Raw genomic sequence first — 14,559 nt, forward strand, 5'->3', positions numbered from 1 at the left:
TGTGGTCCTGCTTGTAAATAATTATTCCCTTGCACAAGGGCATGGGTAATAGTGTCAAAAGGCTAATTTATCGCACAACAGCACTGCATTGTGAAGGAACAGTAAGGAAGCAGGTAGAACTTTGCAGCTGGCTGTAAACCTCAGGTCCTTTGTCTATGTACTCACTCATTTATAGGACCCAAATCTCTGCCAAATTCAGCTTCACAACTAAATCAGATTGCTCATCAAAAGACTCTATCAGCAATGCTACTAGGCTTATGACAAAGGCCAAATGCCTCAGCCTGGGGAAAATCTTGTAGAACCGATTGTCTAATTTAGAGAAGACAGATTGTCTCATCACTCTGTCTACCCTCGTGGATGGCGGTAACAACTATAGTGCCATTATGGGGACCAGGAAACAAGTGTGTAGGATGACTTTACTGCTAGAGCAGTGACACTGATGCCTCTTCTGTCTTGATTGGTACACTGCCTCTTCCCCACCCAGACAGCTTGATGCTGTGTCCTCAGGACTACATCTGGATATTTGCTACACTGGGATACTGTCTAATTTCAAAGGGAAATGTTCTTACAGTTACATTTTTTTTCAGGCTCCCCTAGGAGTCTAGTCTCCTTCTGTTTCTTTGCTCCTAACATGTAAAATTTGAGTTGCTACAGAAATATATTTCATTTAACCGCTTGTTCATTGTGCATTTGACTAGTAGCAGGTGCTGATCTAATGTCTATTCTGATGAAAAAATTTGCTTCTATCGTAAAAAGACAATTGTAGACTAGATGTAGATGACAGCCTGAATAGGCCCATTCGTGAGTAGTAAGGCCATTATGTGATATAAGGGTGGTACATTTTAATATGAGATTTCTGACAACTTGCCAGCAAGACCCCTGTATCAGGTCCTGATCTGAACAAGCACCGGTTTATCTTCATATGCAGAGATGTCAACGCACACTCCAAAACTCTGAATGGCAGGCATGTGCATGAGCTGCCACACGATGAGAGAGCAAGTGCTGGTACTTACAGCCCCCAGTGCAAAGGTTTCAAAGGTCAGGAAGAGAGACATGCATCTTGTGTTGCAGAGTTCTAGTACTTCACATTCTTGAACTGAATGAAAAATGTAATGGAGATGTCACTGACATCCCTATACTTGTCAGAGAAACTATAGACAAATATTTGGGTCACTTCATCAAAATCTTTAAGTTTTAGGTTGATTGAAAGATAGAATAGAAAAAATGATTATAACAACATCTTACCACCTACAATATCTTGAAGTGTTTGGTCAAGGTTCTTAACGCCACACATGTTCTGGGATGATGAAGCAAGAAGCTGAGCTTTGTCTGTGCAGGAAGGAGAAACAAGCATCCTTCCCCTTCTGAGTTTTACTGCAGGTTTTCTTTTTCCCATGCTTTTCTCTAGAAAGCTTTTCCTAATAACTCCCATGTGATGCTACAATGTCCAAGTATCTTTTCATTCTTTTCCCCATCTTGATTTTCTATCCTACTATTTTACTGATGCGCTCATTCTTTTAGATCTGACCCATTTGAAAGGTGTCACTATTTATCCAAAGTCACTGAATGAAGATTACTATGTTGCTGAACCAAATGCAGTAAAGGTAAGTGGTAGCAACTTAAGGAAACTCACACATGAGAGAACAAAACACTAATTAGATCATTGCTTTTCAATCCTGCTGCAAAATGCTCTTCAAGTTTAGGGCCAGTTTTCAAAAATGAGTTTCCTAACTAAAGGATTTAACATTGATCTTCCTTGGATTCTCAAAGGGATCTATGATCCTATCCAGACAAGGTTGAAAGCATTAGACAACATCCTTTGGAACTCTGCTATTCTCTTTGAGGCTTGGTAAGAACAAATCTTAAGTTTCCTTGATTGACAAGAGGCCAAGAAGCCATTGTACACAACTCTAGGTTGTTGAAAGTGCTTGCATCTTATATCTTACTTCAGGACATTACATTATTTTTACTGCCTACTTAGAAATTATTGAGACTTTGGGGGGACATCCCAAAGATATTCTCTGAAGATATTCTCTATGAAGGGCAGCCAACTGGAAGCTTCTGTTGTAATGGGAATGCCACTGCTACAGTCACAGGAGCTGCATGTAAACACCTTCCAAAAAGGTTCAGCTCAAGAACTAAAATTTTCTTTATTGTAAAAGCATTTTAATAATTTTAATTTTAGAAAATTATTCCAGATACAATGTAACACATTTATTATTTACCTTTTAGCAAATTTCAAAAATAGCTCTAAAAAGCTGCTTTTGTATAGGTAGTGGATAAAAAAAAGTATTTGAAAGGACATTATGAGTATTTTCACATGTGAACACTAGGTATGTATCATGAAAACTGGGACATGCTCTGATTAGTCCAAGATGGCATAACTATTACCACTGAATAGAATGACTGATGTCTACCTTAGTTCAGTATGAAGAGCAGCTTTTAAAACCATCAGTTCTTTCCAAAAGGAGAAGAAATTAGTTCGTATTGTCATAAACTCAGTTACTAAATGTTTAAGCTAGAAAATCACTGTTAGATGTGCAAAAAAGGAGTTCTTTTGTTTTTTGCTTTGATTTTTGTCGGTTGTGGGGCTTGAAATCTGAGCTTGGGCTCTGTTCCTGCAGTCTTCAGCTCAAGGCTAGCACTCTACCACTTGAGCCACAGCGGCACTCCCGATTTTCTAGTGGTTTATTGGAGATAAGTGTCTCATCGACTTTCCTGCCCAGGCTGTCTTTGAACTGTGATCCTCAGATCTCAACCTCCTGAGTAGGTAGGATTACAGGCGTGAGCCACTGGCATCCAGCAGAAAAAGGAGTTCTTAGTTGGATTGAACAGTTGTCTCAAACTTTTCTCATACTTAAGAGACCATATGTAATTCTTATTGCAGAATATAACTAGTATGACTGAGTTCATTAAAGAGCTGAAATATCAATTTAATTTTAATGTATACCTTCAAGTAACTAGTAACTATTATACAAGACAGTGCAAGTAAGGATTATATTTAATAAGAATAAATATGGGAATAGAATTGTTAGTAGTCAGAAAAGAATAGCAACTGTAGGTAATGCTACAGTGTTTTCCCAATGGATTTCCTGACTCTGTTATTTCTACTAAGAGTATTTGTTATTATACATCCCTGTCAGCACTTACGTGGTTGGCTTTGGGAACTGTGGTTGACCTGGGAGGTTCTGTCTTTTGTGTTTCTCCCTCATTCATTCCTATGGTTTGCAACAGTGCATGCAGACAGTCTGTGGACAAAAGAGATAATTTGGATTGGCTCCCACACTCTATTTTAAGCTATTTGATCCCAATAAATCACAATACCTAAGAGCTAAAAAAAATACTGAAGGATAGTAAAGCAGACCTACCTAAGTTCATAAATAGAAAAAAATCAATATAGTAAAGGTGTCAATAATTTCCGAGTTCATGCAGAAATTCAATAAAGCTTCATTGTAATCCAAAACAAAACTTGCAATAGAACTTGAAAAATTATCATAAAATGTGTATATAAAGGCAAAAGATTTAAAAATTAGGTAGGGCATATCTGGGCACAATGGTTCATTCCTGTATCTCCAACCACTACTTAGCTAGGAGGATTACTGTCCAAAGTTGGACCCAGGCAAAAGGCATAAGACTGTATCTGAAAAACTTAACTAAAGGAAAAAGAGCTGGAGGTATGACTCAAGTGGTAGAATGAAATGGTCATCTACCTTAGAAAGAGAGAGCCCCTGTATTCAAAACCACAAAGAAAATTCCTTGGAATCATGAATTATCCATTTCCTTTTAAGTAAAGTTTGTGACATTCGCCTTCCTGCCAGCAACATGCTTATCACCTGGCATGAGGAAAGTTTTACTTGCTATGAAATATTATGTGTACTGTGTGTGTGTGAGAGAGAGAGAGAGAAAGTCATGGAGCTTGAACTCAGGGCCTGGGCGCTGTCCCTGACCTTTTGTTCAAGGCTAGCACTCTGCCACTTGAGCCACAGCTCTACTTCTGTTTTATTTCCGTGTATGTGGTACTGAGGAATCGAACTCAGGGCTTCATTCATGCAAGGCAAGCACTCTATCACTAAGCCATATTCCCAGCCCCTATATATAATTTTTATTTTTTAATATTTTTATTGTAAAGATACTATACAGACGGGTTATAGTTACATGAGTAAGGTAATGAGTACATTTCCTATTGAGCAGTGTTACCCACTCCTTTGTTTTTCTCCTACCATCCCTTCCCTCCCCACTTCCCCAACTCCTCCCCCCCAAGTTGTAAAGTTCTTTTTGTTTTCAACAGTGTCTTGTATGTCTCACTGTTACAATGGGTCAACCTGTATCCTTGTTTCAACATTTTGTTATTTCCCTTCCCCTCCCCAAATTATAAGAATGTATAGTAACAACAGGGGTTATACCATGGGGGAAAGACATAGAAAAGAAAAAAAAAAAACAGGGACAAAGATAAAATCTCTTGTGCCCCTATCTTGGGGTTCATTTCACTTAACATCATCTTATATGGTCATATGTACATAGCTTTTGACCTTTTCTGCTTTTATCCTAGACGTATACTAGTTATTGCAAATAAGGGAAATCATGGGACCTTTGTTTTTGGGGTCTGGCTTACTTAATATAATTTTTTCCAAATCTTTCCATTTCCTAACAAATGGCCCAGCCCCTATATTATCTATACTTTAAGAAATATATTTGTTGTTCCCAAAGCCAAGAGAATCTCTTGTGAATGTGCTTCCAGAACCAGACATGCTAAAAATGAGAATGCCCACTGACCTAGGATATCCTGGGAATGGAATAGACTGTCCATCAACATGCTCTCAGAGTCACCAGAGGTGTTTGACAGCTGTGCTAAGCAATGACACAGAGTGCAAAAGACAAAGACGTAAACCCAGCCAGGGCACTGTGCCACCACACAGAGATAAGTCAAGCCCTTTAACACCAGAGGCTGCTAAGGGTTTATTCCTCACTCTTAGCCAGATAAGCTGCCATCCACGCCTCACAGCACACTCATCTAGAAAGCAGCCAGGACGAACGACCAAGAGACGTGAACAAACACAATTATTTTGCTGGGGAAAATGTGCAGATCTCAAGTTGTTTTGACTTCATTTCCAAGAGAAGCCAGCAAGCACACACTCCCAGAATGCTGAGTTTTCCAAGCATGCCCACCCAAGCCCTATACTCACTCTTACTAATACCAGTCTCTTTGCACTCACTACCTGAGCCCCTCATTGTATAAATGAGCATTTATGTCCCCACTTTCCAAATGTATCTGAAGTTCAAAGGGTTACCTGAGTTGTCCCAAGCACATGGTTGAGGAAACTTCAAGTGACATTTGCCACTTCTCACTCTTCATTCTCAAAAGAGCCTTTGCTAGGCTTAGTCTATCAAGCTAGACTCAGAAACACTAGATGGAATGTGATATAAACCTGTGCCTATCTTATGGTTACACCATGTATTGGGCAAACAGGGCTTCTCCGTAGGGACTAATGCTGACAGTTTTTCTGAAGGCTGAATGAAGTCTCTGGTGACTTTAGATTTCTTAAGTCAGAAGAACAGGCACCACGAGTTCCCTTTTTCTTCTTCCTCCAACTCCTCTTTTTGTTTTAGTATGAAAAAAATGGTCCCTTTTGTTTTCAGAATTCAGTAATATGCATTTGGAAAGAACAGCACACATCGCACACATTCTTTCTTTGAGCAATCATTAATGCAACCTTGTCTATAATACCAAGAGAAACTACACTCATGGTAATGAACTTGGAAAAGTGTCCATTAAAAAATCATGGACAAAAAAAGTAATGTGCTTTCAAGAGTTAGCTCAGCCAAATGATTCTATGAATGCTGGGGCCACAGTCTAAGGTAGTATCACTGTGAAGAATACTGCAGCTGGACCTTGCTTCCCACTTCACAACCCATGAAGGCAACTTTGTAACTTAGAATCATCAACCACTTTCGAAGCTGAAAGGACTAGCAGATGTCAGCCATGGCTGGCCACAGGACACTGCAGGAAGAGAGAAGAAAGGAGACAGAAATAAATAAGACCTTCCTTATCAAGGAGCAGCCACTTTTCTGACTACTTTCTCTTAACAAGTTCAGAAAAGTGTATGCCAAAAGAGCTTCTTGTCTGTTGAGACAGACAGATGCACCAATCATTATGAAAATAGAGCTTGCTGTAGCTCACTCATCTTCGTGAAATGCCATCCACAGAACAAAAGCAAAAAGAAAAAACCTTAAAGCTTTAGGTAACCATCACTTATAAATAATGTTGAAATGGCAAATCTATTCACAGAAACAGCCTTCTGATTCCTAAACATTACGAATTAGTTCCACTGTCTTTAAACCCTTAGTGAACTGTCAAGGACATTTTTTCCTTTCTTTCCTTCAATGGAAAAAGGTCAAGATTCAAGAGTCAAATTCCATTGTAATCATGTGATGTCATAAGACAATAATTCTGCTTAAGCAATCCTTGAGCAATAGAAATATGTGACTGGATTCCCTTTTGTTGCTGTTTTTACTTCTGTACTTTTGTACATGTTTATCTGTTTGGAGGAGCAAAAGGGGGAACACAAAAATGATGGGACACAGGGTGAACTAAAGCAGCAGTGACACTCATTGCTTCACTATCTTGAAAATGAACTATACAGCTTGCATGGGAAGGAGCAGAGAATAAGAAAACTGGAAGAAAATGAGGGAAGAGGTGATACTGTTTAAAAGGAAAAATACTTATTACCTGATTTGTGTAACTGTAACCCCTCTGTACATTTCCTCTATGCTAAAAAAAAAAAGGAAAGACAATGACAAAGTACATTTTAGTTAAGTGACTTCAATTAAGCTTGCTGTGTACAGTTTACATTGTGTACATATCCAGGAGACTAGAGCCATGTATCTGATCTTTCACATGGCCTCCAAAATTATTAATAAGTGATCTACCATAGCAGCATGGATAATTATTCCTAAGAGTTTTGTGTAATCAGTATTGATAGCAGCACCTAAAATGAATTCTGGTGAGGGATTAGCAACAGATATTGTCTGGCTATTAAAAAGCCAGACAAACAGCTATCTGGAGCCTGGATAGTTGACTTGTAGGAAAACTGGAGGATTATTTTATTTCCCTTTAAATTTCTGCAATCTCCTTGATTCTACCATCCCTCTATACAGCAAGTATAGGCTTTGCTAAGATGAAATGTCCAAGGAAACTTAGTAATACAGACAAATAGCCAAATTTATGATAAAATCTGCATCCCCAAAGCTATTTATTCCAGGCTCAAGAATGGGTTATTCTCTGTTGCGTGGTTGGCATAGTTCTGAGTTGTATCAGCTTCCCCAAGATAAGGTTAGAATGTGTGTCTTCTCAATAACACAGACAACTTGAGGGCAGAGGTATATTCCATTTACACATTCCTACAACCCTGTAAGAAGCTTGGAATATAGCATGTGCTCATTCAAGCAATAAAGACAGGTAGGTGTGTATCACCTATTCATTTCCTTTAGGTTCCATAAGGTACACCACTGCAAAGTAACTTAAAGTGGCCAAATTGATTTATATTTAAGTTAAGGAGATGGACATTCTTTTTTTTCTTTTTTAAAATTTTATTTTATTGTAAAGATGCTGTACAGAAAGGTTAAAGTTACATGAGTAAGGCAATGAGTGCATTTCATTGTTACCCCCTCCTTAAAACATCACAATCATCTTCAAAGCTATGTGTACATGATAATCATAAAAGTACTTGCACCAATTATTTCTCACTATCTATCTACTGTCCCATGCCACATCCCCCAACTTTCCTTCACTGATAATGTCACTTTCCAAAAGATTAGAGATTTTTCCCCCTCTGGATGCATTTTCTTTTGGATGGTATTTTGAGATTATTTAAGTTGTTGATGAGAGGAGGGAGAGGGGGAGGGCAGATGCCCTCAAGTTAAAAAGACACATTCTCCCAGACCAAAGACCTTTGAGAAAGACATCTGTGGATTCTCTGTTTTCTTAGTGCTTAGCATCCTCTTTCTTCTTTAACAGACTGAAGTTGGATCTAAAGAAATGAGATACTGAGAGAACTGCTAACCCTGGGTTCTCTTCCTCAAAACTGCTTCTAGCCAGAGTATACATTTCTCTGCCTGATCTAGTCTGTGTCCCCAGAAGATTACATTAAGTTGGAATCATTTTATTTCCCAACAGAAACAAAGTGATTTTGGCTATAGCGCCCTGCTCTACATAAATGGTCCTCTTTAAAACTTGTGGTGATGCCAAACAGCTCTGAGAGGAACCAGAAATCTTGAGCCTCCGGCAGACACAAACTTATCATGGCAAATAATTCACCATTCATCACCACCACTCAAACAGATGCTTGTTAAGTACCTGCACTATGTATTTCACAGTGGAATTAAGCTGGCACGAAAGGCACATAGTACTTTCACCACCAACATAAGAACCATAATTAAAAGCTATTGCTTATTCGGGTTTTGCTATGTCTCTGGCATTTAGGTTTATGATTTATGGTCATTATTTTATCAATTTTTTTCCCAAACCCTGTAACCATGGTGCTATCATCTCTATTGTATAGATAAAGATGCTGTTCAAAAGTCCAGGAAGATCCAGACGCTAATGGCTCATACCGATAATCCTAGCTACTCAGGAAGCTGAGCTCTGGGGATCACAGTTCAAAGCCAGCCCAGGGCAGCGAAGTTTGTGAGAATCTTATCTCCAGTTAATCACAGAAAAATCTGGATGTGGTACTGTGGCTCAAGTGGTAGAGCACTATCTTTGAGTCAAAAGGAGCTCAGGAACAGAGCCCAGGCCCAGAGTTCAAGCTCCAGGACCAGAAGGAAAAAAAAATCCAAGAAGAGTAAGATCAAAGTGTGACAGCAGCCCAGTTCAACCACACAAAGCCAAGTTGTTCAATTAAACCACTCCACACCTAAGAGGGCTGACTCAGGAGGGGGAACATAGCAGAGAGACACAGCTTGGAGGGGGAGAAGGTACAGGAAAAGATTGTTATATCTGTTTTGAGTTGCAGGGAGATGAGAGTGACACAGATTTGAAAGAGTAGGTGAGGAAGAGAATCTTTACAATTAATATCCTCAGTTTCCTCTGGAAAGTAGGAAACAAACAACTTGTGGTATAAGTAAGTATAAAGGTTGGGATGGAAGTTGTGCAGCTGCTACTGCTGCTACTGACGGTGATAATGATGATGATCCGCTGAAACTGAAATCCAAGAGAGAAATCTGGGGGGCAGTTTCAATAGCAACACTAGTGACTCACAATGATTTTGTGAGTAGTATGAGTCAAGACATATAAAACATTTATAAATATGGCTAGAACATAATTTCCCCTGTGAAATTCAGAGTAACAACAATGGAAACAATCCTGCTAGAATCTTCATCAGACTTCCCAAGTAGGGCTAACCCCATTTCTACAATTGTGAGAATCAATTGTGCCTTGAATTCAGCAATAATCAAGTACTGTTACATCTGCCAGTAGTCAGATGCCCTGGACCTACAGAATCACAGCAAGGATGGCAAATGCATTGAGCTGCTAAGTACGGAAAGCTGAGTGTACAGGTGAAGACTGAGGAACAGAATGGGTTGCAGTCTCGTTACAGTGTGGTGAGGTCTCCTAGTAAGCAAGCCTTGAGAGGCGAAGAAGACACTGTAGGGGGGAGCAAAGTTTAGATCATGTTTTGTAACTATCACTGGGAGTGGGTGACCTAAACCTTTTCCCTCCTTTAGTTTTGACTTTATCAGAAAAACATGTGGGCCTGCATAGTCATTCACCTGAAGTTGCTGAGTTTGATGTTTTCCCCAAGTAGTATTTGACTAGTCAAAAAAGCATACTTAAGACAGGAGTTAGAAGTAATACTTCTTCAGGCCTTAGAAATAAGGTTCTTGTGGGGGGACTTTGGGAACCCTCCCTGCCTTTCTTTTGAGCCTATGCAACACCTGGTCTTTGAAGAGCTCAGTACTCGAAAATGGCTTGGAAATGCCCGTTTTTTCCATTTGCATTTAATACTCCAACGTCTGACCTCCCCAGGAAATGAGACGCAAACACTGGAAAGGCTGAAGGACTCCAGGTCACGATGGAAATGCATCTGTGGGATGAAGCAGTAGTGCCTGTATTTGAGACGTGGCTTTACAAGGCCAGAAGCCAGGCCTTGCTTCAGTATATGGCCATGGTTCTCTCCTGGCTGCTTTCTGGGAGAGGTGATAAGATTCCACAGAGTGTCTGTTTGGAAAGTTACACATTCATTCACCATCAGAATTTCAGAGCAGTTGACATTTAGACCTTTGGATGGGGATCATTTCAGAATTGGACTATGTAGGGGGGGCACAGTGGCTGATTCCAGAAAAGGCAGAAATGAGGATGTCAGATTGGAAACTAAATTTAGTCATCATGCACATGCTCATCACACTCGCTGTATCTCTCCTCTCACAGAATTGTTCACTCATGTGGCAGGCAGCGGCTGATAGCATTTATGGGCATCTTCATGATGCATTTCCAGAGTACTTTGGAATGACTTAGCAGTGTCCTTAGGTACCCATGACTTTGGACACTCATTGTATCATTCCATTTGCCCAAAGAGCAGATATAGATGCCAGGATTTTAAGATAACGTCAAAAGGAGTGGCCAACACCCATCTTACAAGCAATTCTTATAGCATGAACTTTGGGAAAGGGTAGTTATCACCAGACGGGAATCGAGTGGTTCACATGTTGGCATTGTGTAAGCTGGTGGTGGTTAATGGTTTATCAAGAGGTATCCTATACCAAGATGACCTGAATTATAGACACTAGATTATATTAGTCAGGGAAGAATTAGCACATATTACATATGTCTTCTCTACTGATATTTCTCATTACTATTCAGTTTTAATGAGTTTATATCTTAGCTTTTTACTAACTGATGGTTGAAGATAGAACCGTTAGAGCCCAAGAATTGAGGTTCTTGGTCTAGTAGGTTGAAGATCATTGATCTGGGTCAGAGATAACTGATGAAAGAGAGAAGTGGAGCCTCCATCTTTCCAGAACTGTTGGAAACACAAAGGAAGAGATAGTGGGGCAAGCAATGGGAAATGTTGTAGCACATGGTGATTGTTCTGTATCCTTAGGAATAAGAATGGAAGATGTGGAAAGAATTTAATAATTCAGCTATTTTATTAGGCTTAATCTTCTTCTCTTCCCATGTTTTTCTCTAATGTTTTTTAAACACATTACACTGTGCGTTAGATACTTGAATAAGAAATTCTCTGTAGTTATTATTTCTCTCCAGATCCCTTTAGGGTTTTATATTATACAAGATTTAAGAACATATGGATTTTTGTCACAATAAGGCCACTTATTTGCCATATGTACTTGAACTGATTACTGACTCTATGATTCTGAAACTTTTTCTTATCTTTAAAAGTAAACATCAAATACTACATATCTTATAGGATTGTTGTGAGACTACATTAGATAATACCTATAAAATATTTTAAACACAATTCTAGTCATTGTATGCACTTTTCATCATTATGTAGTACAAAACATTTTTCCTTTATTAATACATGGAATCACTTGATATTGGTAACTTCATGTGAATCATCTTGATCTATTCTTTGCTCTTAATAGATTTATGTTGGTAACCATAAGAGTTAAGGAGACTGCTCTCTTTGGGAGTGTAAATAAGGAAAGCTTAAAAAAAAGCAACATGGCTTACAAGTTTGAAGTATACTTAAGCCAAGATTTTCCTTTATTGCTTGGGAAGTTAAGGGTTCTTTATATAGAGGATGGTTAATAAATGGTAGCATAATGAATTTATATGTATAAAATATTTGAAATGTAAGAAATAAGCAGTTTTTAACTACTCCATTTCCTTTGGTTATAGAATTCCACTTGGGATACCTACGATCAAGCTGCCACAATTATTTCAAAAGGCAACACCTAGCAAATATGGCCTGAGCTGACCTGGATGGCAACTAGATTTGTTGTCAAAAACTTTTTTTCCTTCCAACTAGTGATTCACATCAGAAAATAAGGTTGTGCAATGCCTAACATTGATGGGAAGTTTTCAACTGTATTGGAGAGAGACAGACAGACATAAAATGAAGAGAAGTTACAGAGCTCTCCAGTTGAACATAAGCGCAACATGAGAAGCTGAAGGCAGCTGTAATCCATCACCTCAGCCCCCCCCAGGTTTTAAAACCACTAAACATAGCTATAAGTTTGGTCCCTAACCTGCTACAGAAGAAACAATAAGCCATGATTATTTTCATGATCACTGAAAAACAAACTTGGATCAATATAAACATGAATTTAAAACACAGATTAGCAAGATGTTTAGTCATCTCTATGGACAAAACCAGACTAGTGATTGGCAAGGAATGGGTGGGAGAAGCTGGGGGTAGGGGTGATGGCTAAAATGATGTGAGAGTTCTTGTAGTGCTGATAGAAACGTTCTAATATTGACTGTGGTGATGGCCACAGAACTCTATTAGTATACTGAACATTAAATCACACCCTTTAAATTAAATGGTAAGCTGCATGGTATGCAAGTCACACCTCAATTCAGCTTTTAAGAAGAATAGCCTGATTATAGCTCTATTTACCCACTCTCAATGCATGATGTGTGGGGTGAAGGGCATTCCCTAATTAGCCTAGAAATGGTGGTCCACAGAAGCCCATTTGGGGCCTACAAAAGCAAATCAACATAGGCAATCATGGACAACAAGCCAAAAATCCTACTGTGTCCCAATTCCAGTTAGAACTAAGGCGTCTCTTAAAAGTTCAGGAATGTAAGATGGTTGGTACTTCCTCATCAGCATAGTGAATGAACACCAAGCAGGAAGACTATCAAAGCATTGTAAGACTGTCACATACAACTCCTACAAACAACTGACTACCAAACCAAAAATATACTCTTTTGTTTTCTGGGTAGCATACACTAAGCAAGTGCTCTACCTCAACACTCTGAGAAAAGGTCTATGTTGCCCAGGCTGACAAACTCCTGCAAATACAAGGATTTCCTGCCTAAAGAGGAAATTTTCATAAAACTATAACACATGACAAGTATTAAGATAGTCACTGTTCCCTCATACAATATCCAAAAGCAGTAAGTTTTTTCACTTGGAATAAATGTCAATAAACACTTCACAGTCTTAGTTACCTAAACTGTGTTGGTGTGAAACAGATACTCAGGCAACTAGTTCTTAAGGTCTTTCTGAGAACAGATCTTATCACTTAATATTGTAGTATGAAATCAATTTATGATCAGAGCCAACTAGCACAATTATGTCCATTTTTAAGGGTTTAATGAATATATGTTCTGTTAAAACATACATACTAGCTTTAGACTGCAGTTGTACTATGATTGAGATATTAGTTACTATAAAATATGTTTTTGAAAAGTAAATGTAGTTAGGCAATGAATTTATGAAATTAATGAAAGTTAGCTACTCTGTCAAGATCTTAATCTGATTTTTGAGGAGGGTATTAAGCTCATAGAAGTAATGCAAAGCTATGTATGTGTTTAGGGTTAGGGTTTCTTACTGGTAACATTTATAGACAAAATCAAAGCATATGCCTGTTGATACCGTGTTAGGATCAACAGTATTTTTTTAAACTTGTCAGTATTTGTTTTGAGAAGTATTGAAATAGATGATCCTTAATCATGTTGTTTTGTACTTCACCAGGATGAGATTGTAAAGTCCATAATCCTGAACTTTTATGTGTAATGAAACTTTATAATAAACTCCCTCTGGTATTAAAAAAAAGAGAGAGAAAGAACAGCCAGGCCTTGGTGGCTCACACCTGTAAATCCTAGCTCCTCAGGAGGCTGAGATCTAAGAATTGCAGTTCAAAGCCAGACCAGGCAGGAAAAATCTGTGAGACTCTTATCTCCAATAAACTACACAGAAAAAGCCAAAAGTGGTACTAGGGCTCAAGTGGTAGAATGCTAGTCTTGAGCACAGAGAGGCTTAGACATAGAAACCAAGCCCAGAGTTTAAGCCCCAGGACCAACAAAATAAAAAAGAAGAACAACAAAGGAAAGGGAAAAAAAAAAGAGTTTGTTTTATAAACCTTTAATTCTACCATGAAGAGAGACAGCTTCTGTAAGTACTTTAGTGTGTGACTTTCTTACATTTCCATGCTATGGACTCTGTTTACTAGGCCATTTTTAAGCCTAACAATATAACCTGAATATATTTTATGTCAATGTGCACTTATAACAATTTCATTTAAATTGCTGCTTAATACCATGCTTATTTACATGTAATTAAATTTATTTAGCCAGTGTGTTATAAAATATTTAAATTGTTTCCTAATTTTTACTAATAATTGCTAAAGACTAAAAATTAGTGGGGAGAATTTATGACAGAGTGAGTGAACACAAAACATTGCCAATGATACAAGTGGAAGAGCTGACTTTACCTTAAATGAAGATATGAGCTATAAAAATGTTTTTATTGGGGGGCTGGGAAGATGGCACAGTGGTACAGTGCTTGCCTTGCATGCATGAGGCCCTGGGTTCGATTCCTCAGCACCACATAAGCAGAAAAAGCCAGAAGTGGTGCTGTGGCTCAAGTGGTA

The 14,559-nt window shown here is 38.5% G+C and overlaps 1 protein-coding gene across 1 annotated transcript in view; it reads left to right on the plus strand.

The window, feature by feature from the left end:
• Positions 1–41: 41 nt before the first annotated feature.
• Positions 42–14,559, plus strand: part of LOC105990137 (gastrokine-3-like) — a 51,165-nt gene continuing 36,647 nt past the window's right edge. Inside the window, exons 1-2 of the mRNA XM_013022462.1 lie at positions 42–45; positions 1,522–1,604. Of these exons, the coding sequence (XP_012877916.1) occupies positions 42–45; positions 1,522–1,604 (87 nt within the window). The remainder of the gene's footprint in view (positions 46–1,521; positions 1,605–14,559) is intronic.

The sequence above is a fragment of the Dipodomys ordii genome, unplaced genomic scaffold (assembly GCF_000151885.1).
Source record: "Dipodomys ordii isolate 6190 unplaced genomic scaffold, Dord_2.0 Scaffold63, whole genome shotgun sequence".
Taxonomy (NCBI): Eukaryota; Metazoa; Chordata; class Mammalia; order Rodentia; family Heteromyidae; genus Dipodomys; species Dipodomys ordii.